This window comes from Esox lucius, chromosome 16 (assembly GCF_011004845.1).
Source record: "Esox lucius isolate fEsoLuc1 chromosome 16, fEsoLuc1.pri, whole genome shotgun sequence".
Classification (NCBI taxonomy): domain Eukaryota; kingdom Metazoa; phylum Chordata; class Actinopteri; order Esociformes; family Esocidae; genus Esox; species Esox lucius.
The window spans coordinates 1962918-1990025 of NC_047584.1; the positions used below are offsets into that span (position 1 = coordinate 1962918).

Consider the following 27108-nt stretch of genomic DNA (forward strand, 5'->3'; position numbering starts at 1 on the left):
CACTTTGTGTTACCCAGAATATGCTTAACAAACAATTCACATGCCTTATGAATGATCTATTATTGGCTTACAAATTAGTCACTAAAGCTGCTAAATTTTACTCAACCGTGACTTTAGATAGCATGTTTAGATGTTAATCAAACCACATTGCTTATGAACTTATTTTATTTCTAACTAATGTAATTTAACCAAAATAAGTGTATACTAATTGTTTGGGTTTCCCATGTGGAAATTCAATAGACAATAATCTCTTTGACATATGTTAAAGTGAAGAAAATAGCTTGATAATCATGTTGGCTGTAGCTTTACATAAGTATCAAATGAGGCCAATGATGCAGCCAGTTTTAAATATGCATGCTTGGATTTTTAGCCACTGGTTGTATGGTGTTGTTGTGCAAAAACAGGTCCACAAAAATGGAATGTGTCCATTATACCATGTCATCAAAACCACTCACTCTCACACCTGGGAATTCATTACTACCTGAAGTATGCTAGAGTTTGAAGTACTGTCACTTAAGGTAGAGCTCTTCAAACTCCATCTTATAGTTCAGTGTGACACATATTGGCTTGAATAACCAAAACATTAACTCTATAAGAAAGCAGTAAACTCATCATAACATCTTTGACTGTTTTTATTAAGTGCATAGTATTTTCACACAACTTATAGGCAATCTTAGTCGAATTTGTCACTTGTATGGCAACATACCATATGTTATACTAATAGCGCCTCTTTGAAAGGTGTACATTTTAGGGAAGTGAATGCATGGGAAGCAAACCGTGTTATCAGTCCATTTCGCACTTCACCTTTCAAAGAGTAGCCTACTCATCTATGATATAGGTTTTCATATCCTGTATTTGTATCTAGATAGCTGGTGCACAATTGTATTGACATAATTAGATTAAACTGCGATTTGCAAATGTATACTAGTCTAAAAGGTGTGGCAAGTACTGTTGTCAACAGTTTTCACAAGTGCTTTTAAAAATAGCTTTGTAATTGATTGAAACTAGGGTCTAGATAAGTTACCAAGTTTACTTAACAGCCGTAAACAACATGTAATCATCTATTACTATATCTACTGAAAGTGTTTAATATGAATAACCTCGTATAAAAGAATGACGTGTCATAATGATTTAATAAAATATAGTAAAAATATTTGAACGGTGTTTGTATGTTCTGCAAAGGTTTTCACTTTCGCCTAGCTCCTCCCACTCTGTACCTTGTGACAACAACAACTTATCCACAGAGCGTACCAGAGCCGCACTTTTCAGTTCATTCTCCTCCTGTCATTCCTCCTACTATCTTTGATCGTTGTCCCGCCGGGCACAGCCTAAACCCTCACTCACCACGTCTTTTCAGCATCTTTTTCTCCTCCCAAACACGTCAGAGGAGCTGAACTCCCGTGGATTCTTGCATTTGGGGTTTCTCGACAGCCGCACTTTTTCTGCAGGATTGGGTTTTATACTTTGAACTTACTCTTCTTCCCCTAGGTGACCATGGCCATACCGGCTGCTTTAATCCCGCCAATCCCTCTGGTCCAGCCACCTTCAATCTCCACTCCTTCAACAACCACATCCCCGCCGTCGACAACTTCGTCCCCGTCTCCATCTATGGCCCCCTCCGGCCAGAACCTGTTTCGCTCCGAGCTCATCGCCAACAGTAGCCCCGGCATCCCGACCCCGACCGGGACTCTGCCAAGCAAGCCAGTTTACTCTACCCCGTCGCCTGTTGAAAACACCCCGCAGAACAACGAGTGTAAAATGGTCGAGTTGCGGGGGGCAAAGGTGGCGTCTTTTACCGTAGATGGTTGCGAACTCATCTGCCTGCCCCAGGCTTTTGATCTGTTTCTGAAGCACCTGGTTGGAGGACTGCACACCGTGTATACCAAGCTGAAGAGACTGGAGATCACGCCGGTGGTGTGCAATGTGGAGCAGGTCCGCATCCTGCGAGGGCTGGGGGCCATCCAGCCGGGAGTCAACCGCTGCAAACTCATCTCCAGAAAAGATTTTGAGACTTTGTACAACGATTGTACCAATGCGAGGTGAGTGGAGACATGCATGTTGAATTTGATCTAAAATGTACTACGCAACTGAACCAATAGCGCGTCCAGGTGGAATCGATGTTATAGAATGGGAGATCGATTTTTACATTTTGTTGTTAATTTTTGAGTCATTAATAACTGCAATAACGACTCAATATGTTTTCAATGTTCTATAATATAAAATCGGTCTAATATATGTTGCGCCGTTGTGGATTCTTTAGTAGGCTAAAAGTGGAAAAAATATGTGGACATGGCGAGGGCTCACCTCAGAAAAGTTGTGGTTAGGTGGATGACAGTTGCGTTAATGCTTGGTAGTTGGCTAAGTGACTTGCTCAATCCATATATATATACCGTACACTCAAATTTGAATGCGTTGGAAATATTAAAACGTGATCAATTTCATGGCCTGAAATTCAGGTAGCTACCCAAAACGCGCAGCAAGTTGAAAATCATTGCCTGGAGGGAAAGCTCTCATCAACTTTGTGTGCATGAGCCCAACCAATTCCACTCTAAATTAAGCTCGTTATTAGCTGCTTTATTTTTAAATGACACTAAAATAAAAGTAGGTTATCCTATATCAGTTTCCCTTGTCGTAGCTGAAGTATTTTGAATTCGTTGAACTTTAAAATACTTAAACAATATTTAAACATTAGACTGATGAAGAATAGAAACTTATTTAATTCAAATTTCATTCAAATTGGCATCAGATGGATACTTTATTTCCATAGGGAATTTTGCTTGTACCTAGGACAAATTTCACCTGATTCAAGCTACATTATCCTTGTGTATAAATATACATTATTTTGTTTATTTATAAAAATTAAAAAAACTGACAATAAAGATTATCTAAAATATGTTACAAATAAAATAAATTCAGTAATTATTAATAGGCCTAATATGATTTCAAACTCAGCTAGTTTCCCCCAAACATTCTTATTTCAAAGGTTGGTCATTTATGTTTATCACTTAATGCATTATCCCTCATTACACAATACACTTGGGTTTTCCCCCCAGCCATGCTAATGTGTATGATGATTTTATGGAGGAGAGATTTAGGTGGAGATCAATATTTGATTAAAAGCCATTTTTAGTGTCCTGTTGCTCATATGCTGTGATGTATTGCTCAAACTGATAGGTTGGATTGAGTCTGGTCTAATATGCCATCTAATCTGTCATTATGATTGATTTAATATTGATCTCCCATCATGAAATGAGCTGGAAATTTAAATGGAAAGTATAACATGTGCAGAGATAGGTCTTTTAGACGAGTTAGAAGAGAGAGTTATTTAAGGAAAACAACAACATGTGGTCGCAGTGTCAGTTAGGTATAATGTTAGGCACTATAGTAATGGTGTATTTGAGGATGTTGAGTTTGTCCGTGAATATTGTTATTGTATTTTGCTCTAAGACACACACTTGCTTTAAAATAAAATATGGAAACATGAATATGCAAATTCACTTCGTCACGCACACACATTTTCTTGTCAAAACAAACAGCATTTATGGGTCAGTTCACATACAGTTTACATTTTAGATTTTTTTTTTGTAGACAGTATAATCAAGACCACTTATTTTATTTTCTGCTGCTATTAAATCAGGTTTCTGAAATGAATGTACTGAAATGTCACCAGGCCTACATTGGCTCTCATCAAAATCTGTACAGGACATATCAAAGTTTTTGTTGAATTTAGTAAATCATGCAAACATTACATTTTGTGACATTTAGCCCTGTGTACTGAAGATCATCAGCCTATTTCTTAGGTTGGAAAACACAAGTTTTATCAAATTACACAGCTTTTCCTGATATGCTCTACTAAGTATTACTAAGTATTGAAATAGTATTTTGAGGAGCCCATCCACATCTTTCAGTCTACACTCTGTCTTGCACTACATCCATACAACTTGTTTTCACCCTAAACATGCAGCATTTACACAAATCTGACCAATAAAACGGATCAGCTACCTTCCTATCTTTAAGAGCTTTGGGGCAGTTTTGAGACCCCGCTCGTTCAAATTCCCGTTGAGGGCTCCACCTCTAAGCCCTGTATTCTGTGAGTTCTCCAGGGGACACACCTGTGTGGTTGAACTCCCCGCGTTTTAGACATGGATCTAGGGACCAGAGGCTGGCTAGGCAGGATCTAGGGGATGAAAGGGCTAAGGGATAATGCAGTGCCTCGCGTCTATTTAATGACGCTAAAGTGGCTGGCTATTATGGGCACACATACAGCACTGTAATTGTCCCCGAAAGCAGCCAGGTTCTCTCCCTCCTGGTCTTTGGAGCTCTGAAATCAATCACTCATGTGTGCACACACACAGACACATGCACATATACCCTGCCTGTCTTGCCTGTCTCTTTTGATAATTATATCATGGGTTTGAAACGCAGTTTCCGCAGGATGGCAAAGTATCCCATCCACTAAATATACTCAGCAGCTAACTTCTATAGAGTACCAGAGTATAGAATATTGTACATTTATATTGTAAATATAAATATAAATAAACTTGTGGGTCTATTTTTGCACAGTGCTCGGTCAGGGAGGTTTTGAATGTAATATTACGCTGGAAAGTAAAAAATGTCTTGCACATACATGCACAGGCTGGTTTGTGGGCTTTTTATGTAGTCAACAAAAAAAGTAGCTCTGTATATGCGGGGGACAATGATACAGTTTACTCGACACTAGTGTTTGTGGCCTGACATAGTTTTGTTTTTTAGTCCTTTTCACAATGATGATCTACTCTTATATACAGTGGCGGTTTTTGGTGACAATAGAGCGCATAATACTCCTGTACAATAGCTATTTCGCATGGCTCTTTTTTCCTATCCAGGGCCTATTGTATTAAAACAACAGACACTCTCATTTCAGCCACTTTGTGAATAAAGACAGGGCATCACTGCTAGTTCCACGCTTTGTTTGTTTGTGATGTCTGATGAGGACAAGGCCAATCCCTGGGTGAAAATGTTTCAGCTGTATACTTGTATTGTGCTCACTTTGGAATAAAGCAATTATGCACAACTTTTTACCATGGCTTTGCTGCTGTCGTAGGCATGAGGCGATGGCCGAGTATGATTTGCGCTTTTATTTTTCAAACTGACTAGTGGTTCATTAATTAATTTGTGGTTGCTATAGGCATAGCTAGACTGCCAGACACTGTTTCCTTCAAAAAATAAATAATCCCAACACAAATCAAGCTAGCTGGTCGTTTGTTCTTTTCGTACTGGTATTGTTCAAAATTGACTGGTCGTCCATTGGATTCATTTGAGTTGGAATGAACATTGGGCAATCATCCAGGCATTGTTGACAGCTTTTGGGTCGTGCTGTCTGTAGTGGTTATAGCACATAATCCAGACTATTTTACATATAATAAAGGGTGTAGGAGCATGGGGGGATATGTCCCTCTCCAATGTTAGATGCAGGTAATGCACCCCCCCATAAAAGAATATTGTGGAAAATGTAAAATGTCCCCCCAATATAAAACTCACTCCTATGCCCCTGCTTATAAGGGAAATAATTATTGTAGTCATAACAGCGATTGTTTCTCTCAATCACTTACGACTAAGTGATGCTATGCAAGCTCTTCCACCATGCCTTTCTAACCCAATTGCCCAAATTCACAGATAAACGCAATCACATTCAAAAGTTCAAACTGAAACAAGAGTATCAATACACATCTGCTGTATTTAGTTCCCATATTCCTGTTATTTGTAGTTTGTATGCCCATAAACTGTATGCTGATGCATGATTTTGCAATTGTCAAAAAGCCACAGAGATCGCTATCCAAAATTAAAATAATGATTTAAAGGTTTGAAAGTCAGACAGCTACGTTTGTACAAACGCCCATTGTTGCAACCTAATTTATAGGCTAGAAGCAATGACAAGTAATTCCTAGATGCTTGGCAGATATGATAGGGTTTATTAATTGCCCTAGCTAGGCTGAGCCAGTGGATGCAGTGATTTCTCAGAAGTTAACAAACAACCTGTTTGGGATCACATGATTAGCAATGATACGTTTTTTTGCAGTATATCAACCAATCACAATGGTTAATTTGCAAGCCATTGAGTTGTTTTGGGTCTAGCAAGGTGTCTCTGATTTACAGTGGATTCCAACCCATATTTAGCAATTCTTTACCTATTATTTTCCCCTTGCTATATTTTGGAATCTTGCTTTTCTGAGGGTATTAATGTGGTATTTACCTAGCAGTACATACATTGTAGGTGTGCTTACTCCCGTCACATATGAGCTGCATATATGCTACTGTAGATGTTATTTATTTGTGCACAGAGTGCAATTATTTATTGGACTCTGATTCATGCACTTTCAAGGGATTCTTGCCAGATTACCTTGGTCACAGACAGATCCTGGACCAGTGAAATCTCTATTCTAACTGTGTCTACTGGGTTAGCCCTACTCTGACCCCAGATCACAGTTCAATTTATATTTCTATGTTGCTGTATTGTATACGTGTAAATATATTTGTTAAATGTATGTAAATAGTTCAGATTTGTTTGCCCGAAATGTCTTTCCCGCTAAGTGTCAGACCCCGGGAAGACTAGCTGTCGCTATGGCGTTGGCTAATGCTGATCCAAATAAATAAACATAAACGACCATCCCTTCCGCTCCTTCACACAGACACAGATCCTGGCTCAGCCAATATGCCAGATCTCCTCCCACACATCGCTGAACATCATTATCATAACAGGCCTAGAGAAAGAGCGACATCAGATTTCAACTACTAGTTTTCCCGTTTGGTTCAGTACTGACAGTGTGACCATGACTTTTGAACTCCAGGAAAAGGTTATTATCACAGCCGTCTCATTGGTAGGTTGGGGTTGGACGTAGGCTATCTGGCGGCGGGGCAGAAATGCAGCGGTTAATTGACAATCATTGACTAGCCTTGAAGGTTAGACAAACTAATGCCCCAGACGACGCTCTGCTCACCCCACTGGGAATGGAACTTGCTTTTCACTTACAGGCCATTTTTAAATAGATTTCCCCCCTCCCCCTAAAAGTGAAATGTTTCCCGTTGTTTTAACTCTGAGACGCTAGACAGCAGCAAGGTTTAGGTTCAATGACATGGCTGCGTGGCATTGGTAGGATACTGTATTTTTTCTTGCCAGACATAACCAAATCACCCTCCCAACCCTGACTCTTTTATTTTGCTGTGTTTATACTTAAACAAGCATATTTGCAAATCACTGTAATTGTTTTGTTTAGCTCTCAGTGTGAGTTGGTGCTAAGGTGCCAGCTTGTCTACACTCTTCCCTCTGGTTCTCCCTGCATCTCTCCCTTCACTCCCTCTCTCCTCTTCTCTCACTGCTGAGCTCTCTCTTCTAATATATTTGTTTTCAACGAGGCACGGCCGTGTTTACAGGTACTCAGGGGAGATTTCTGGATCCGATTCAAATCACTCCCTAGTCTGAGTGGGTGCTAAGATACCCGTCACCCGGCAACCACATCCAAGAGGGAGCTGAGGCGATAATAACTTCCAAAAACAGCAGAGTGACAGATGCCTGATTAGAGAGAGGGCGATAGAGATACTATATAGTGAGAGAGAATAGAGAGAGAGAGAGAGAGCAAGAAAAGGATGTTTTGAGGCTTGTTAAAAACAAAGATTCACTCAAGCACTTTCGTGAAAGTGAAATTTACCCCAAAATTCTAGTCTCATGCTGTTTTGTTCTTATAGATAGGGAAATAAAATCCTTTATTTATTGTCTGCACCGTTGAATTTGATTAGCTGCATGTTCAAATTACCGGTGCATCTGGCAGATGGTGGCATGGTGTTTTTTTGTAATGCTAACAAATTGCGTCCCCTTGAACAGCGCATTTGTTGAATGGACTTGACTCAGTTTGCTCTTCATATCCTAAAAAAAAGTTAAATGTATATGTGAACGTTCGGAATGCTTAATTATCCAAATTGCACTTGTTATCTTTTCAAAAGGGAGACCTAGTTTGATATTTGGCTAATTTCATTGCTGGATTTAGGCTGATTTGCATGGCAAATAGGCTTGCATTGTTCATTTGCCTTTTGGATGCAGAAACTATCCAGGCTCAGCCTATTTGCATGCTTTTACTGGATGGATGGTTGTTAGCAGCGCTAGTACCATTGTTTTCAGAATGCCATAAATAATACAACACTGAGGTTAAATCACTCAACATATTTAGAAACTATAACAATAACTGTTTTTACTAAACCCAACCATCTAACTGAATGATCAAAACCCCATTCCCACAGGAAGCCCCTAACTTTTCCCCCCTCTGATCTCTGCTCCTCCTCCACTCTGTTCAACTAAATTCTCTGTGGCTGGTCTTTAGACACCAGTCTCCCGCATGTTCCTGGGACATTTTAGGGAGCCATGGCGGAAGTCACTGGCACTTGTTCCAGGATGCTAAATGCTAGTGACAGAAGTTAAAGGAGAGCAGATTAGATTTCCTGATTGGAGAACGAATGCCCGGGCCCTAGCCCAGTCTCTGTCTAATATGGTCACATAGAGAAATTGATTTTCCTGCAAAATTAATTAATTTTTCATATAGCCCAAAGCTGGGGAGTTTTAAAAGAGTGTGCACTTGCTGGTTTCCCCCTATTTCTTCCATCTTTAAAAAAATAAATAATGTATTGCCTAATCATATTAATTATTTTGCCCCAAGGATGAAAAGATAATTGTACAAATGCATTTGGAAATATGTATCAGTATTTATGATTAAATTATGCAAAAATGCGCGCTCCCATGCTTCGCAGGCCTAGATTGTCTAATTAGGATTGATATGAGGAATAGATGTATTGGAATCTGAATACAAGCATGTCCAAAGAGCAGAAAATTGAAAATGACAAGGCTAGAATACTTAAAAAGTGTGTAGTGTTGGCTGTCTTCTTTTTTACCTCTCACACACACAAGAAAACTTACGCACGTACGCACACACACTCTCTTACTTTCTCTCTTCTCTCTCCCTGTCTAATTCACCGTGGCCATATCAGGAGTTAATTTTCCCCAGCTTCATTTCTCGTCTGACTTGACAGGAAGAGGAACCCATCAGGGATGGAATCTCAGATGGGATTCCGCAAATGTCCTCTTGTTTTTTTATTTTATTTCCCCTCCTCCCCCACTTCTTTTTTATTTTTGCAAAGGGGCTATCAATGATGAATCTTCTTCTGAATAAACACTTCTGTGTTATTCCTGCAGTATCAATGTTTTTCTTTTAACCCCCAAACTAGATAATAAGGAAAGATCCAAAATGGTACAATATTCCATATATGGTACACTACTTCTGAGCCATTTACATTTACATCTTTAACCTTGTAGTAATTTAGAAGACATTCTTGACTCTCTCTCCTCTGCCCTAAAGAAATTCAACCCACAACCCAGGAATTACAAGCACCATGCAACAACTGAGCCACTTGTGGCCCTCCCAGTCCTATTTCATGTATTTACCAGAGCCTATGGGTCCCAAATGTCACCCTGTATAGATTAGTGCCCTACTTTTGAACAAAGTAATCCACTGTATAGAGATTATGGTTTCTTTTTCCTTATTAATGGAGAGAGCAATAAAGCAAGAGAATGTAATCAGACAAAAATACTCTTTGTACTAGGTTGGTATTCCAACTAGTAAATCCATTTTGATTAGCAACATTTCTCTGTCTTATTGTGGTAATGGTAAGCTTGTTCTTATTGGGAGTATAAAAAAAATAAGTATTCTCAGGGGTAAAGTTTTTTTAAGTAAGTATTTGTTATTTATAGGTTAGTGTTATATTTCTTGGACACGCAAATGTCAGGTGACTTTCGTTTTGTTTTATTCAGGGTAGAATTTTAGTGGATCTTCCCTGTCCACTGTCCACTTTTACAGGTGTGTTCGCAAAGACCTCTACCAGTAAACTTATATGTTTACAGATACCACAGGACACCTTCAGGGGTCTTCTAGAGTCCATGCCTCCATGGGTCGGGGCTGTTTTGGCGATGCGTGGAGGACCAACAGTATATTCGGCAGGTGGTCATAATGTTTTGGCTCATCAGTGTACATTTTGCATTGTTGGATTTCTGTTACTGGATTATGCACTAGCCTAAGCAAGCTCCTACAAGACATATTGATGAAGACTAGAGACGCTAGATGATTTTGTTGTGTGTGCTTGCAGATATTGATAGCTCGAGATGCCACCATCCAAGCTAGCATGCACCACATTTTTCGATTGAGTCCTCCTTGAGTTTTACAAGTGTGAATATAATTCTGTCGGATCATTATCAAGTTTCTATGCAATGCAAACGCATATGCTCAGTTTTACCATGAATGAAGGCCACAATCCTGCATGGTATGTCAACGACATGCCAGTGTAAATTTAAACGCTATGGAAATTATTATGCAAACTTAGATAAGTACTGTATATCTTGCATTTTATTCTGTAACTTAAAGGCCAGTTTGTTTGCACTGGAAAGAGAAATTTGAATTTGGAGTACACCTTGCCACCTATCACCATGGCTCTCACCACACGGTTAAATATCTGTCTCATTTCCAATCTTCATCTCTTATCTAATTCATGTGTATTTCTACGTAACCTTGGGGAGTCTTTTTACTTCACACTACATCAGAGTCTCCTGCCAGCTGCTTCCACAGAGAATCATCATCTCCACTAACCAAAACAATATTTAGGCACGTCATTAGTTATAATTCAATTCACCCAAATTGACTTGAATAAACGATCATGAATCAGCGGTCTTGGCGGAATCAAGTCCTCAGTCTTTAGATAAATGGCTTTAGGGGCTCATTTCTTGTTTTCGTCAGAAGGTATTGAGTGTGCAGATGCTTTGAACAGCCATAGAATGTGGTACTGGTCTCAAGTGTCATTAGCTTCAGGCCTTTTCCAGGCGAGCGCCAGGTAAAGATTAGATAAGAATCAGGGGCTCTAATAGATACTGTTGGAGGCTCTGCTCTGCTCTGCTCTCTCTATAGCTAACAACAGATGAGAGGAGAGAGGAGCGAGGGACGATGTCATTTCCTGCTGCAGGTTTTCTCCCTCAATGAGCCCTACAAATGAGTTGGTTTCACATAATGGAATCAAGCATGTGGAGCTTTGCTTGGATTTTATACTTAGAAGTAAAAGTCATCCAAATGGTTACAATTTTAAGCTCGCAGTGCATTTTTATCTATCATTAAACACATTTTTGCCTATCATCGACCCCACAATACCCCCTGATCCATCATACTTTCTCTTCAAATTCAGTGAGATTTACAAAAAAATAATGCCTCAATAACTTGCTTCTAGGAGAATATTCTTAATGTCATATTGAATTTAATTTATTTGTTGTTCCCCATCAGAAACCACAATGTACAGTATGCTTTTTAGAATTAAGAATGGACACTACCTTACTACTTGTTAAAGCTATTCTTTGGTCCAGGCTCGGATCTATAGCTACGTTTAGGAATTTGAGTTCTCCTACCCAATCTCTCAGTTGGTTACAAGGTGGAGAATGCATCGTTGTTGTTTTAACCGTGGACTGATCTTTTGAAAAAGCCCTGTAGGACCATGATTGCACCCAGCTATCACTACACTGCACTTTAAGAGTGACAGTTGGGTTCTCAGAGACATGACACCCAACTCTCCTGGGGAAACTATATATTTCAACCTAGACATGGTCAGCCAAACAGATGAGAGTACAGCTGCAAGGATTCTCGTTACTGTACGTATAGAAGCTTAAAAGTTTCACAAAACGGGCACAAAGGGCTTTAAAGAAAGAAGCTGAAAAGCTACAATCAGGTTTTTGACCAAATATCATTCTTGAAACGTATAAATTGCTTATTTAGTTATTTTTTCTTATTTTATTCCATATGCTGATATTAGTTTGTCTGAAAATAATCAATATACTTTGTATTGTATAAGTTGTTGAAGTTGACGCCATACCTGTGAGCATACATATTTTTTTTTTTGTGCAGATCAGTCATTAATGTCAACCACATTAATGGTGAACACTGTCATTATTAGCATCATTTCTGCACCCCCTCTTTTTTCCCTTTTTTTCTTTTTCTAATGCATAATTTCACACTCAATCACACAAACTGACACAAAAAAGACACAAAATACAGGCAGACAAACACAATGCTATGTAAGTGCACACACATACCTGTGATTATACATTGTGTTTTCAGCATTAAGTCAGTATAGCTCCTTTTCCTAGTAATTCTAACAAAAACACGAAGGGAGGGCTGTTGGCACTGGACATTATCGGGGTTATGATAATACACCACCTATACGCTGAAATGGTCCACATTAAACCTCTGTAACTGTCACTTTAGGAACGTGTGTGTAGTGAGGGGTATTAGAGAGTGGTTGGAAAGGTTTACTACTTAGAAGGTTACCAGGGGACAACTAGGGAAATGAGTGCAAGGGATTGTAACCTTAATGATAACTAAATATACATATATAATCTGACTCCATATTGTTAGTAAATAAATGTTATCGTAAATGACTACATGTTGGAAGTCCTTAGTAAAGGTTAGCTACAACTCTCGTCACAAGCCTAACATTAAAATGACATGTTTCTGGATCCATCCAGACTGTTCAGAAGCCCAGAACTCAGGGATGGATGCCCACAATGGCATGTGTCCCTGGGACCAACCTAGAGCCAGAACTCAGGGATGCCCACAAAAGCATGTGTCCCTGGGACCAACCTAGATCCAGAACTCAGGGATGCCCACAATGGCATGTGTCCCTGGGAGATCCAGAACTCAGGGATGTTGAGTCTGGTCAATTCGACTTATGTATGTGTGTGATTATCAGTAACCTTACGAGGTCGAGTGTGAAGATGAACGAGGGATATCGTGGTAATCTTTATTCCAAAGTAATATTTATTCCAATCAAGTCATAAAGTTACAATACAAAGTATAGTTACATGCCAACACAATTCATTGTCATCCCAACTAGTTTCATTGTCATCCCAAGTCTACTAAGTAAACCATAAGACACACTATATCACAAAGGTGTGCTAGGAGCTTATGTTAATGATAGACTCCTAAATGTGACAACAAAACGTGTTGGGAGGTCTCTGTAACGATGACAAACTCCTAAATATAACTACAACACAGTGTGTTGGGAGGTCTCTTTACAGATGACAAACTCAAATAAATTATTTGAGACATGGCTATTACATACCTAAACCACTCCCCGAAATAGTTATTAGCATTACTTTTCCTTGGCGAACACAAAGGACAGGAACTGTCCCACTTAATCAATGCAAAATTATCGAATGGACGGGGCGTTGCCGCCAGTTGTTGCCAGACATGTAGCAAGGACAATAATTTCTACAATGTTCTTGTGAAGTTTGATCCATAACCCGCATAGTACAATAAAGCATATCAGACTACTCTGCCCTTTATGGGGAACAGGGGAAATCCAAACACTAATGATAAATGTCCACAATATCATGCATTTAGTAACATTCCAGTTTGCTCAGAGTTTACACCTCTCCAGGTGAGCTCAGGAGGGTGGGGCTGATGGCTCACGTCTGGTGTTCCAGATCTTTAGAGAAGCAAATGTTATGCAGAATGGGCTTTTGTATAAAAATGAGGACGAATTATGTCAAGCTGACATAGCATGCCAATATGCTTTGTCTCGTTGCCAGTGGAATGAGACATAGTATCAGAAACCATAATGTACAGTTTCATCGGGAACGGACAACATGTACGGCGTTCTCTTGCTGTTATTGGTTTCGACCCACAGAAACTGTTCATTTTCCGCATTGGAAAAGAACAGTTTGCTTTGCCTTGTATGATACAATGTTTGGGTCAGACTCTAGAATGCACTATGAACTATGATTGGTCAAAACAGACGAGCCATTGAATATTACTGGTCAAAAAGACAACACCGGTACAAACACATTTTAATGCGAGAACAAGCGAAAATTTAACCGGGAAATGTCAAAGTTGACAAGCAAATGTTTGTATACGATACTATGAATTTGAATGGTGAAATTGAGCACTGGCCCTTACGATGTTAGGTCTTACTGGCCTTAGGCCAGCGGGCCATTGTTAATGTTGAACCCTGCTGTGAGGCAGTGTTCATTTCTCATGCGCTCACTTAACCACCAAATTATCACCAACCGATCCACCACCATCACGTCATTTATGCCATTCATTTTGGTTATTAAAGCCAAATCACTAGTACACTCCATTTTGTACCATTGGGATTTTCTTACTATTCCTTTAACAGTGACTCATATTTTTGTAGAGGCTTCCATTGTGGAATATGACCTGTCAATGGTTTTGTTCTCTGTCTCTCTCCCTCTGTCTCCTCCTATTCTCTGTCTCACTCTTTCATTCTCTCACACTCAATCCCTCTCTATCTCTTGATACCACCTCCTACTCTCTCAGCCCAGTGAAGCCTGTATTACTACCACTGTGAGTGGGAAGAACCTCTTTTTCCAGGCTCTCCCGGGCATCCTGCTTGACTGGCCTCACAAATGATACAAGCCAGGGGTTTTAGTTGGGAGTTAATATCCTGCAAAATTGTCCTGCGCTGGCCCCGGTAGAATGGGGATGATTAAATGACACAAGCATATCAAAAACATTTTTCTCAGACTAGTGGGTGTTAAGTGTCGCGCTGGTGCAGTCTGTCTCCCAAGGTTGCTATTAAACAGCAAAGAGGGATTCATAAAAGTGGAGGGAGTGGGTGTTATCAAGCTACGGTGTGTGTGTGTGTGCATGTTTGCCGCTGTGTTCACTGCTCTGTTTTATAGGTTTTCTTTCAAAGGATAATGTGAAATATTTTTCCATATGAAAAAGGTAGTGCAATAAAACAAAAATGGGTGTTTGTGTCCATCGATGACCTTTCGCTCTTGTGGCCTTTTAAAAGTATCATTGTGGGTATAAAACCATGCATTTTGGTCAAATCTGGTATACATATATAATCTGACTCCATATTGTTAGTAAATAAATGTTATCGTAAATGACTACATGTTGGAAGTCCTTAGTAAAGGTTAGCTACAACTCTCGTCACAAGCCTAACATTAAAATGACATGTTTCTGGATCCATCCAGACTGTTCAGAAGCCCAGAACTCAGGGATGGATGCCCACAATGGCATGTGTCCCTGGGACCAACCTAGAGCCAGAACTCAGGGATGCCCACAAAAGCATGTGTCCCTGGGACCAACCTAGATCCAGAACTCAGGGATGCCCACAATGGCATGTGTCCCTGGGAGATCCAGAACTCAGGGATGTTGAGTCTGGTCAATTCGACTTATGTATGTGTGTGATTATCAGTAACCTTACGAGGTCGAGTGTGAAGATGAACGAGGGATATCGTGGTAATCTTTATTCCAAAGTAATATTTATTCCAATCAAGTCATAAAGTTACAATACAAAGTATAGTTACATGCCAACACAATTCATTGTCATCCCAACTAGTTTCATTGTCATCCCAAGTCTACTAAGTAAACCATAAGACACACTATATCACAAAGGTGTGCTAGGAGCTTATGTTAATGATAGACTCCTAAATGTGACAACAAAACGTGTTGGGAGGTCTCTGTAACGATGACAAACTCCTAAATATAACTACAACACAGTGTGTTGGGAGGTCTCTTTACAGATGACAAACTCAAATAAATTATTTGAGACATGGCTATTACATACCTAAACCACTCCCCGAAATAGTTATTAGCATTACTTTTCCTTGGCAAACACAAAGGACAGGAACTGTCCCACTTAATCAATGCAAAATTATCGAATGGACGGGGCGTTGCCGCCAGTTGTTGCCAGACATGTAGCAAGGACAATAGTTTCTACAATGTTCTTGTGAAGTTTGATCCATAACCCGTATAGTACAATAAAGCATGTTTGCCGCTGTGTTCACTGCTCTGTTTTATAGGTTTTCTTTCAAAGGATAATGTGAAATATTTTTCCATATGAAAAAGGTAGAGCAATAAAACAAAAATGGGTGTTTGTGTCCATCGATGACCTTTCGCTCTTGTGGCCTTTTAAAAGTATCATTGTGGGTATAAAACCATGCATTTTGGTCAAATCTGGTAGTGTCTAAAATCAAATGAATCAATAACAGGTTCTGCACATGCCACATTTACTGAAATTATCATTGTTCTGCAGATGTTAAGTCAAAGGAGCATTGACAAAGACTGTGTGTATGTGACTGTGTTTATAGCATGATGTCTTTAAGAAACATCCAATGAAGCTGTCACTTGCTATTCTTCCTGTGGCATGCCAGAAAGGCTAACATTGTTACAATTGACACTGCTCCAGAGGCACTCTTAAACACTTGATAACACAAAACATAATCACACCTAAACAAACTACACAAGAAAAAAAAATGCTTCAGATTATTTATCCTGCCCTGTCTTTAACTGATGTTGACAGACACCCTTTTGGGTTTCAGGGACATGTCAACAGGGGTGTTCCAGGTCATCTAGTTTGCAGTCATCCTGCACAGATGATCTGATCTCACAATGGCAGGATAGGCATTTTAGGAACCACATTAATGATAAAGCAATCTTCAAAATGCACAGTGATTATAAAGACAGGAGAGAGACAAAAACAGACCTCAAGGGAATTAAAAACCGGCCTACAACACCAAGAAAACTACTCTTCAGTCTAAATAGAAGGACAGGATGCCATAGCACGTAGTGGAGCAAAGATTATCAGGATGTAAAGGAATTTGGCTTTGACATTTGTTTTGATCATTGTTGGAACTGGAAAAGGAACCTGTTGACCTAAAATGGAGGACTAGTTGCTCTGAGGTTATTCTGTGGCTTTTAGAGGCCATAGCGAGGGTCGGGCCTGGCCTGCTGACAGCCCGTTGGCACTGTTATCTCAGCAGGAAGACATAACGAAAAGAAACTTAGAATGAGGAGGGCAGGGAGGGGTAGTAGCAGGGCAGAAAGTACACAGTAGAAGAAGATTAGGACTCACCCTCGGGTCGTTGGGTTCCCAGGGATAACACAAGCCTGAGCTAGTCATGCACGCACACACACACACACACGACCCTTCAGTATTGTTACAAGAAAAGGTCAGGGTCAAAGACCATTACTAAGCCTATTACACATCCAAACCTCTTCTTCCTGTTAATCGTCCAACACTTTCTCTTAACTACTGATTTGCAGAACTGGGTTCAAATACTTTTTTTTAATCAGTCAAAATACTTTATCTGGGCTGGATTGAGCTCGGAATGCCAGACAAGCTCAATCAAACCATAGAAATGTTTTAAAGGTTTCAAATATTATTCGAACCCTTGTTTAGCTTTGAAGGTGAGTAAAATTGTTCTGTATTGGACAGCTACAGTAGGTTTGACCATGTCACTTCAATATGAAACATGGTTGTTGTTTTTTTATTTCCTTCCTCTCACTAAAGAAAAGCTCTCTATTGTTCCTTTGAAACAATGGCCAGATATGCACAATACATATACATTAAAAGTTATTTTCAAAAATGCTATGTCAACCAATTTTGTGTTGTGTTTTTCATCAGATTTGAATGCTTACATGTTTGCTTTGTGTGTGGGAAAAATGACTTTTAAATTCATAGATTGTAGGTGTGTAATGAAATGGGTTTTGTTGCAAAATTACTTTCATGTATTGTTTAGCGGTACAGGCATTATACCGCGATACAAATTCAACCCATTCAAAACTGTAGTGTTTTCTTATAAAGTTAAGCCTAGGCCACAGTATTCCATAGTGCATAGTGTACTACTTTTGACCATAGTCCTTGTCTCTTTTTGCAGTATAGGTTATTTCAATCATATTAAAAGAAACATTTTATTATTTCACACAACACACTCCGTTAAATGTTTCCAATAAATACAACCCAAACAATAACATGAAACCAAGCAAGCCAAGTTCAGCCGGCCAGCAATAAAAAGCATTGATTGTTGTTACCCTCGCGAGATTTAAGCCCAGATCGCCCACGTGAAAGGCTGTGTCTTTAACCACTACACCACCAAGCGATACATCCGCCTAGCTATATATACTGTCACACATTAACATCATGTCAAGTTTGAATATTTCTTTGGACACCATTAACCATTGTGTTAAACTGAGTAACATTTTTAGATTTTCCTCCACCACAAAATGGCATCTATGAACTGTATGGCTTTTGCCACTGGCCGTTTTAGCAGCTTATTAGCCATTCGTGAATGACATTGAAAATAAACCCGGAAATAGTCACAATATAACAGTAAACAGTTTAGGCTTATAACATAGCTACTGAAGGTTTTAGCCAGCAACGTCTTTGTCTATTCTGAACAAATCCTCTTTTGCCACTGGCCATTTTAACAGCCAATTAGCCATTCATGAATGACATTGATACAGTATCTATAAAAAAAGGTGACGTAGTGATGGCCATTCATTGAAATATATAAGTTAATATACACTGAACAAAATTATAAACGCAACACCTTGTTTTTTCCCCCATTTATCAATCTTTCTAGTTAACAGTCTAGTCTGTACATTTTATGTTTAATGTCCGTTCCAATGTTATTTTTGTCTGTTCTTTTTCAAAGACTAGATTGTTAACTATATTGCCTTATACATTCCAATGATGGCTTTTATTGTGATAAAGAAAATCTGAGTGCTGCCAGCATAATATCCTGCTGCTTAAGTAAGTCTAATGAAGCCTTGAATGGCCATCACTAGCTGATGATATCTGACTTTTTCGTCAGGTGAAAAGACAAGAGAATCATGGAATTCACCAGAAATATTCGCAATACTGTATAACCGTAAACAGTTTTAGTTGAGACTTACTATAACATAGCTACTGAATGTCGTAGCCAGCTAGGTTTTTGTCTATCCTGACTTATTAGCCAGTAATAGGCTTACTAGTATCTACTAACTTCCTAGGAATAGTCATAAGAATTGAGCAATTGCTAGAGAGACTGAAGATGAATCTTCCCAACCAAAGCTATTTCATTTCATGGCACACATTTTTTCTTTCATTCGTGAATGACATTGATACAGTAAAGACTATATTATTATCCCCAAACGCATGCACACCACAAACCGAAAAAAATGTAATCCACTAGAAACAGACACAATATAACCGTAAACAGTTTTAGTTTGGGCTTACTACAACGTAGCTACTGAATATTCCATGTAGACGGCTAAATGTTTGTCTATCCTCCCTGACCCAAAAAGCAAGCACGGATGTGTACTTCAAAAACCTACCAGAAACAGACAGAATATAACCGTAAACTGTTTTATTTTAGTTTTACTACAATGTAGATACTGAAGCTTATTGCCAGCAAAAGTTTTGTCTATCCAGAACAAATCTAAATGTATACTTTGTTTTGACGGTAAAGAGATTTGATTGTGGAACCTATAGCTTACAGGTCCGCTTCTCTAAACACTACCCTATTTAACAAGGTCAGTCGGTCAGAGATATTCGCTCTTCTAGGCCGGCTCCGCTTACGCGGTCCAGCAAAAAAAGAAATAAAAGACACCAAGGCATTTAATTATTAAAGTCCTGATCTCATGGTGTAGCTCACATTCTTCATCCCAAAAGTATTTTCCTAACACAAGCAGGACTATTCTCTGTCACCTTAGTGGGCATGGAAGTGAGCACACCCTCAATTATTGCACAACAAACCGAAAAGCATTTCAGATCTGTGTATGCACCAAATTAAACAAATACGGGACTATTAGAAACTGAAGCAGCTCATACCTAAATCCTCATAGTGCTGGTATTCTTTAATACAAGAAGGGCATGGAGTCCATTCTTTAAGATTGGCATAATGTTCAAGCAACTATGAAAAAAACTATGCACGTAAATACCCATAGAAATACAATGCCACTCTCTTGGAGACAGACTTGATCCAGGTCAGAAATGTGCAGCCCCAGAGGGTTTCAGGGTGTAATGGGGAGAGACACATCGAACAGACAAAGTGCCAGTGATCGAGACCCTGGAGGGAATTGTATTTACTAAACACCAGAAACAACTGGGCGGAAAACCCAAAGGCTAACTGTTTAGGACCGGAGGTGTTGTGGCCTCTCAGGTAGCCTCGCGCTGAAGGTTTTGGAGGTTTGAGTACAGGCAGTCATATACTCTCCTTTTCCCATCCTCTGCTCCAACATCGTTGGGGCAGAGCAGGATCAAGGGCAGCATCGTTATTTAATCACACTGTCAAATGTTCTCTCTTACATATCATTTTTTTTATTCAGAGCCGCTTTCCTGAGGGTCTTTAGTATCTGCCCTGATGAAGTCCTGATTGGTGACACCTGTGTAGTGGAGGGGCTGACCCTGCTAGCTGTATCCAGAATGTGCTGGTGTGTTGGTGCGAATGTGCTGGTGCATGTTAGTGCCACACTCAGTCAGGACAAAGATCTGTCTATCCTTGGGAAGCCATCCCATCAATTATTTTAGACTTGTCAGTATTAGAATAATTTGGTATCGGAAAGTCGCACCTTTCACACTGAAAGTTAAATTTTCCACTGAAATCAACCAAATGCTGCTTTAGCTTAGACTACTAGACCAACCTGGGCCACAGAATCTCTTCACATTTACTGTCAATTAAATAATGTTTTTGAAGAAGTCAACACATGGATTAAAATATAATACATGTAACATCCTATTCTACCTCAAATACTATCAACTAAAGGTTCTGATAATCCCATTGTAATATTTCAAAGCCAAAGGCTGTTTTTTGTTCAACCTATTTATTGTGTGCTACAACTCCTGCCACATATTGCTGCCAGTCAATACCAGTCATAAGAGTGTCAAATGAATCTTTCACTCATATCAACTTGGAGGATGATGCTTATGTAACTTAAGGTTCATAAGGTTGACTGATTCCTGAGTCTCGACACACTGACACCCATACGTCTCTCACACCTCAAGTGATGACTGGTTTCAGGAGGTGTTAGCAATGGAAACAGTCAGCATTTGATCCCTAATATAGATGATGAGTCCATGCAGTCCATGCTCTCTAGCGCTAGCTAATGATTAATAACAGTGCGGTCTGGGGGAAGATATGCTGTGTCGTCCCCATTTGTTCCCTCATGAAAGCTGTTGTTAGTTTCCTCAGTGAAAGGCAATGTGTGGGTCCGAAATGACACCCTATTCCTTTTAGTAAGCTACTGTTGACCGGGGACCCCTTAGAAATCTCAACTTGTTGCAAATGAGGTTAAAAGCAAATGCAAAATTAATCAACCCATGCTACCATGGCATTTGATGTGTGTCTTAACCTGTGTGTGTTTTTAAATGTGTGTAAGTGTGCCTCTGTGTAGCCCACCAGTCGCCCATACAAAGCTACGTTGTGACACTCAATTTTTTTTGTCTCAAACTGCTAACTGTATTTAATTTCACGTCTTATCTGTGCCAGGCTTTGTCTGTCTGTGAGTCTGCTGCGCTGCGGGATGGCGGCGACCCCGGGCGATAAACTCTGTCAGGCTTCAGGGGTGATTTATTAAATTCTGATTTCTGTGAAGGACTTTAATGTCCAAGGGTGTGTATGTGAGAAAGCTAATGTATCTGTGTGTGATGTGTATGTGTGTTTGCATCCACACTTTTGTATGGGGCCCTCAGGGAGAATGTGTGTGTTTGTGTGTGTGTACGTTTATGAGTGCTTGCGTGTGTCCTTTTGAGGGAGAATGTGCCTGTATGTGCGCACACGCAATTGTGGAAAGAAAATACATTGCAGGTGTCTCTTGCCAGCTCCGGGCACAGTTTTTTCTCCATTATCAGCAAGCTATGTGAAGTAGACAGAGAGTGAAAGAGTGAGTGGGGACGAGAAGGAGAGAGCGAGAGGCAAAAAAGAAAAGAGAGAAGTAGGAATCTATGCTCGCCTTCCTTTCTTTGTTATAGCAGAGAACATGTTTTTTCCCACCTATTCCAGGGTAGAACAACAGTATCAATCTCTCACCCCTGTTTAGATTGGAGATATCAGGGGAAAGGTGGGACTGTTTTGACGACACACACACAAACCTGCACGTACACACATGGGGCCCGTCTGATTCAGAATTGTTGTTTCCACTCTAACTGTCTTCTGCATAACCTCATCTCATACAGTATCCCTAACCCATTTGAATAAACTCTGATGGCCAGAGTTGTGTGGAATGTTAATCTATTCATCCAGAAGGATTTTAAGTTTCAAACTATGCAGCAGGCCTAGAAACTTACTGTATCATGCATGCAACTATGCTAATGCTCCCACATGCACTTTCACAAATGTAAACACAAACACCATGTTTTCTTGACTTTTCATGCCTATATATATTTGTTTCAACCTCTAACTCTAATGCTTACCTTAACATAACATTAACCCTTCATCTTGTTAACCTAACTTTTATGCCTCTACCCAACCCCTAACCATGTCTCATAAACCTAATCCAATTTACCCTAACCCCAAAGTCTATTACTAACCCTTAAGTCTCTAAACACATTTTGAAATGTTGAGACTTTTACCATGTTTCATGTTTTCTATGTGGAGAAACAGGTATGCACAAATACACAAACACCGACTTCCTGGTATAAGTATGGTTATTTATTTCACTTAGTATACTCAAAGAGGGTCAAACAACATCAACTACATCTCTACATCTGTGTCACTTTTGGAAACCCTCATAACTTGAATGCCCCCCATTAACAGCTTTTTTTCACTCATCTCCTTAATGCATGGCCTCTATTTTAGTTTAAACCCTTTTTCCTCTTGTCCTTCATCCAGCAGCCTAATCTAAATTGATCTGTTATCTGGATTTAATCTCCTAGAAATAAAGGATCAAATAATGCATTTTGGCAGTGTAACATTAAACTGTAGGCCTATTTCTGAAGATAACACTCATCGCAGTAATGAAAATGTGCTGGAAAGTTACGTCTTAAGGTGTTATGACGGACCAGTTCCTTTGTCGGAGTTCATTGTTAAGTGGAGACTATCCTCCATAGAAGTGATATGCCAGTAGCTCTACTGTTATCTACGGTGCACTTTGATGCTAAACTGCTAAGCTACTAAGCTAATGTTCAGAAAGGGCATTGCTGCTAGCTTTTACACACACAATCCCAATGGGCTCTTTTTCTCTGCGATGCCTCAAAGTCATGAGGAGATGATAAAGAGTTGCAGAATCCCTGTATTTATTTATTGCTTGTATTAAAGTGCTTAATAGAAGTCTGTGGGCTCTGATGCATGAAGAGCTGCATGGGGCTGCTTGTCTGGGAGAGCAGATTATAGAGAGGATGTGGAAAAAACTCACACACACGTACAAAGACAGATGCTCATAAAAGCACACCAAAACACGCACCCACATGCATACAAACTCTCATGCACCGATAAAGCTGAGCGCACACGCTCGTGTCCCAGTTTGCAGATGGGCTACCACCAAACAGACAATGGGTTTCATTTTAAACCCATCCTAAGAACTACTCTCCTATGTTATGGCTTTACTGTCACTGGACCCATCAGCACCAACATGTGATGTTTATTGCAGCATGTCAAATTAAATCTGATCCATCAACAATATTTAATGTTTTACAAGTTTGGACAACACACTTGAATATTTAGTACAGTACAGTACAATAAAGATAAGAATAGTACAAGAGCGCACAGTACAAAGACCTCTATGTTCCTCAAGTTTGGACAGCATAGTAGAGTAAGTTAGAGTTCAGTAAAATCAAGTAAAGCATTGTTCAGTACAGTACTTATAGGGTGTAGGTAGTCTAGCGCTTAGGACCATTGTGTCAGGAACTGAAAATGTGTTGGATTGAATCTCAAAGCCAATAAAGTAAACAAAATCTGTGGTTCTGTCTTGAGCAAAACTGTTAAACCTAATTGCTCCTGGGTACCCAATTTCCCACAGAGTCCCTTTTGGAGGGGAGCTTAAAAGGAGAATTTTTATTTTGGTTGGACCTAGATAATGTAATCCTTAAACTTTAGTACTTTAAATGACCTGAATTAACATTTTCATTGAACATATTCAGGATGCATCAACATAAGGTGAATTATGTTTACATCTGTGGATTTGCCCCACTAAAATGTTAACATGTATTGCATAAAATGTTGCAACCATATTCAGGCCCACTCCTGTGCTAATAATGATTAGATTTACCACATAGCTTAACATATCGGTTTAAAATAAATCTCACTTTTACCTTTTTTAAATATGAGGACTCTTATTATGGATAACATTTTTGCTAGTTGAGGATTACTTGAAGTATAAACTTAATTCTTATCCAAAATACAGAAAAACACTGTCTAAAAAAACAATTCTCAACTGCATTCTAATTCAAGGAAAACATGCTGTATATCTACTGTACTTGGAAAGAATCTGTGTTTGACTTATTCCCCAAACCCTGGCAATGCTGGTTTGATTGAGAGAGCCTTTCTTTGGATCTTTCGGATCCGCTGTTGTGATACCCACACGTCTCCCCCTTCAATCACCATCGTTCCCACTTAGTCAGCATCTTTTGTCTTTCAAACGATTTGTCTTTTGATCTGAGTAGCTGATGTATCTGCATGGAATCGTTTCTCCCAACCATTCTAACCCCCCCCCCCCCCCCCCCATTTGGAATGAGCCTGGCCTAACCTTGCCGGGACGAAACAAAAGCCTTTGAGCTGATCCAATGTGTTTCGACTCAGTTTTACTGACGACATCACAATAAGGCGAGAGAAAAGTGGTGTTGTCCATCAAATATATCTCTAGCCCATTCTTATGTCAAAAACATTGTTGTACTGGATAGACAGGAATGATGGTTAGGACAAAAAAAACAACTCTGTCTTACTTGTTAGCCTACAGTGCAACACATGAACAGGAAAATCTACTGTTTCCTAATGATGGTAGTGTAATATGGAACATGACAAAGTTTTTCCCTTGACGTGGGGTAGGTTTCAAATCTCACTTATGGCTGCATGCTGGAGTCGGCACTCAGCCCAAATGGTGTATCTAAAACCAGCAAAATACTTGTAGCGCGTTTAGATAAGGATAGTAATATCTTCCTCATTGCAACAGTTCCCCCTCTGTTTGCCTGGAGTTACCCTGAGGGGATAGGATTGGAACTGTTTGCCTTGTGTGTTTTTACTCCCGCCCTCATCTGCAGCTGTTAAAATCTCCGCCCAGCTGCTGAGAGCAATAGAGAGATATAAAGAGAGAAAGAGGGAGACAGTGAGAGAGAAAAGAGGGATGAAAGTAAACACAGGCACTCAACACCTGCCACCCGGTGTGAAGAAAACTTGCACTGTTTTGGGAAAAAAAGCTAGTTAGTATATAGTTACTGTAAGTTACTGTGTATGGCCAATAACTTAAAGTTTGCTGTTTGATTCCCCATTGTGACCAGGTAAAACCTCTGTCATTTTGCCCTTGAGCAATGACCTGCCATTGTGCCTGACCTGATTGCTCATTTAAGTTGTACACCATTGTCTGCTAAAATGTTAAACTTTATTTTAAGTAGGCCGGTTGACAAGAGACAGGTGTGTTAGTGATTTGGGATTTGGAGTATACTTCAAAAGTTCCTTTGACTGGTATGTCAAATATAGGTCCTCTCTCCAAAGAGAGAGTTTTGTACAGATGTTCTACTTTTTATCAAAAGTTCAGTCAGGTAGCAGTTCATCACAGTAAATGGTTTTCTTTGTTTTCCTAGAAATATAAACGGCAAAGATTCTGAAATATTTCATTTCATAATTTTTGTGTTTTTGTGCAATGTGGTATTTCGTATATTTCCTCTCCTTGAAAGGTTAACCAATACATTAAGCTTATATCATGATACTTTTGTAATCTAGCCTAAAGTAGCTGAGAGATTGTATGCATTAGATGTAACTGAAAAAGTTCTGCTGAAAATATGTATTCAAATTAATCTGTGTGCAAATCTTCATGTTTCTACTGTACATCAGTTCCAACAGTTCTGGGACTAAATTGTCAATTTGCAGACATTATCTCACAAACCGAAAGTCCCACTAATTAAAGAAATGTCCCTGAATAATCTTGATAAGACAAATATGACTTTTTCTCCTCCAGACTGCACAACTCCTCTACTTAGCTTTGTTCTCTACTCTACTTATGTCCCAAAAGATACCATATCTAGTGCACAACTTTTGACCATAGCCATAATGATCCTTTGTCAAGAGAATAGTGCACTATAAAGGAAATAGGGTACTGTTTGGACTGAAACTCTGTCTGTTAGGAGCCCTTGCCACAGGCTGTGCTCCAAAGAGGAAGTTAGGAAACAATTAGAGCTGTATAATGTGTCAGGAAGTTTCGGTATGTTCTTGTGGCTCTGTTGACTTGGTTCCCATACAACTGTGTTTATTAAAAATTACACTGTTTGCCTCTTTATTTGATCTGTTTCTACTCGTTTAAGTTTAGATATGTTATGGTAATATGGCACAAAAGCCTCTGGTCATGAGTAATGCTCTAAATTCAGAATAGTGTGCCAAATACAGTACCAATCGATCTGATTGGATTAGAATAAACCATATACATATGCATACATTAATCCTGTATTTATATTGTCACACTTTTTTGTCTGAACAGTCCATATTGTTGCCATGACTACCAATAATGCAAGCGTTTCTGACAATTGCTCAAGTAGCATTCAGTCCTGCAGGCCACATTGTGAGGCAATGGTCTCTACAGAAGGTTTCCCAACAGATCAAGAACATCTTATGGCAAAGCAGTGTTCGCATGGGTACTTTCTCTCTATGACTGTCCCGTCAGAGCCATGTTAGGCAGTCCACCCCCTGGGCAACCTGCCCCAGGCAATGCAAGACATCAAGGACACCTGGGTGCGACTTTATTAAAGTCTGTAATGAGAGGTCAGACGTGGGGCCATCCCCCGCACATGACATCCTGCTGTTGCTTGAGAACTACCCCCCCCCCCCCCACACACACACACTCTGCCCCAGGGCTCTGATAACTCTCTATGAAAGTCTGTTTTCATTAACACCCCAGAGGGGGACCCCAGAGAACCCCCCTCGATTGCTCCTCTGCTCCCTTCTGCATCTGATAGAAATATAATTTCTGATAGGTTTCTTTCTAGATGGAAGCCGCCTGCAGTCGCATCTCTCAAGGCTTTTAATTAATGTGCTCTCATTTTCTTGCTCCCGCGTTTATGTGAAAGGAACTCATGACTGGGGTGACAATTCCGTGGATTTGTACATAGATGGCAAGATGC

At 39.7% G+C, this 27108-nt stretch overlaps 1 protein-coding gene across 8 annotated transcripts in view; it reads left to right on the plus strand.

Moving 5' to 3' along the window:
• Window positions 1-1246: 1246 nt before the first annotated feature.
• The window catches only part of dachd (dachshund d), a 200529-nt gene continuing 174667 nt past the window's right edge, over window positions 1247-27108 (plus strand). For all 8 annotated transcript variants that reach the window (XM_010904272.3, XM_010904273.3, XM_010904274.3 and 5 more), the window contains exon 1: window positions 1247-2039. In XM_010904272.3, the coding sequence (XP_010902574.1) occupies window positions 1495-2039 (545 nt within the window). In that variant the 5' untranslated portion in view covers window positions 1247-1494. The remainder of the gene's footprint in view (window positions 2040-27108) is intronic.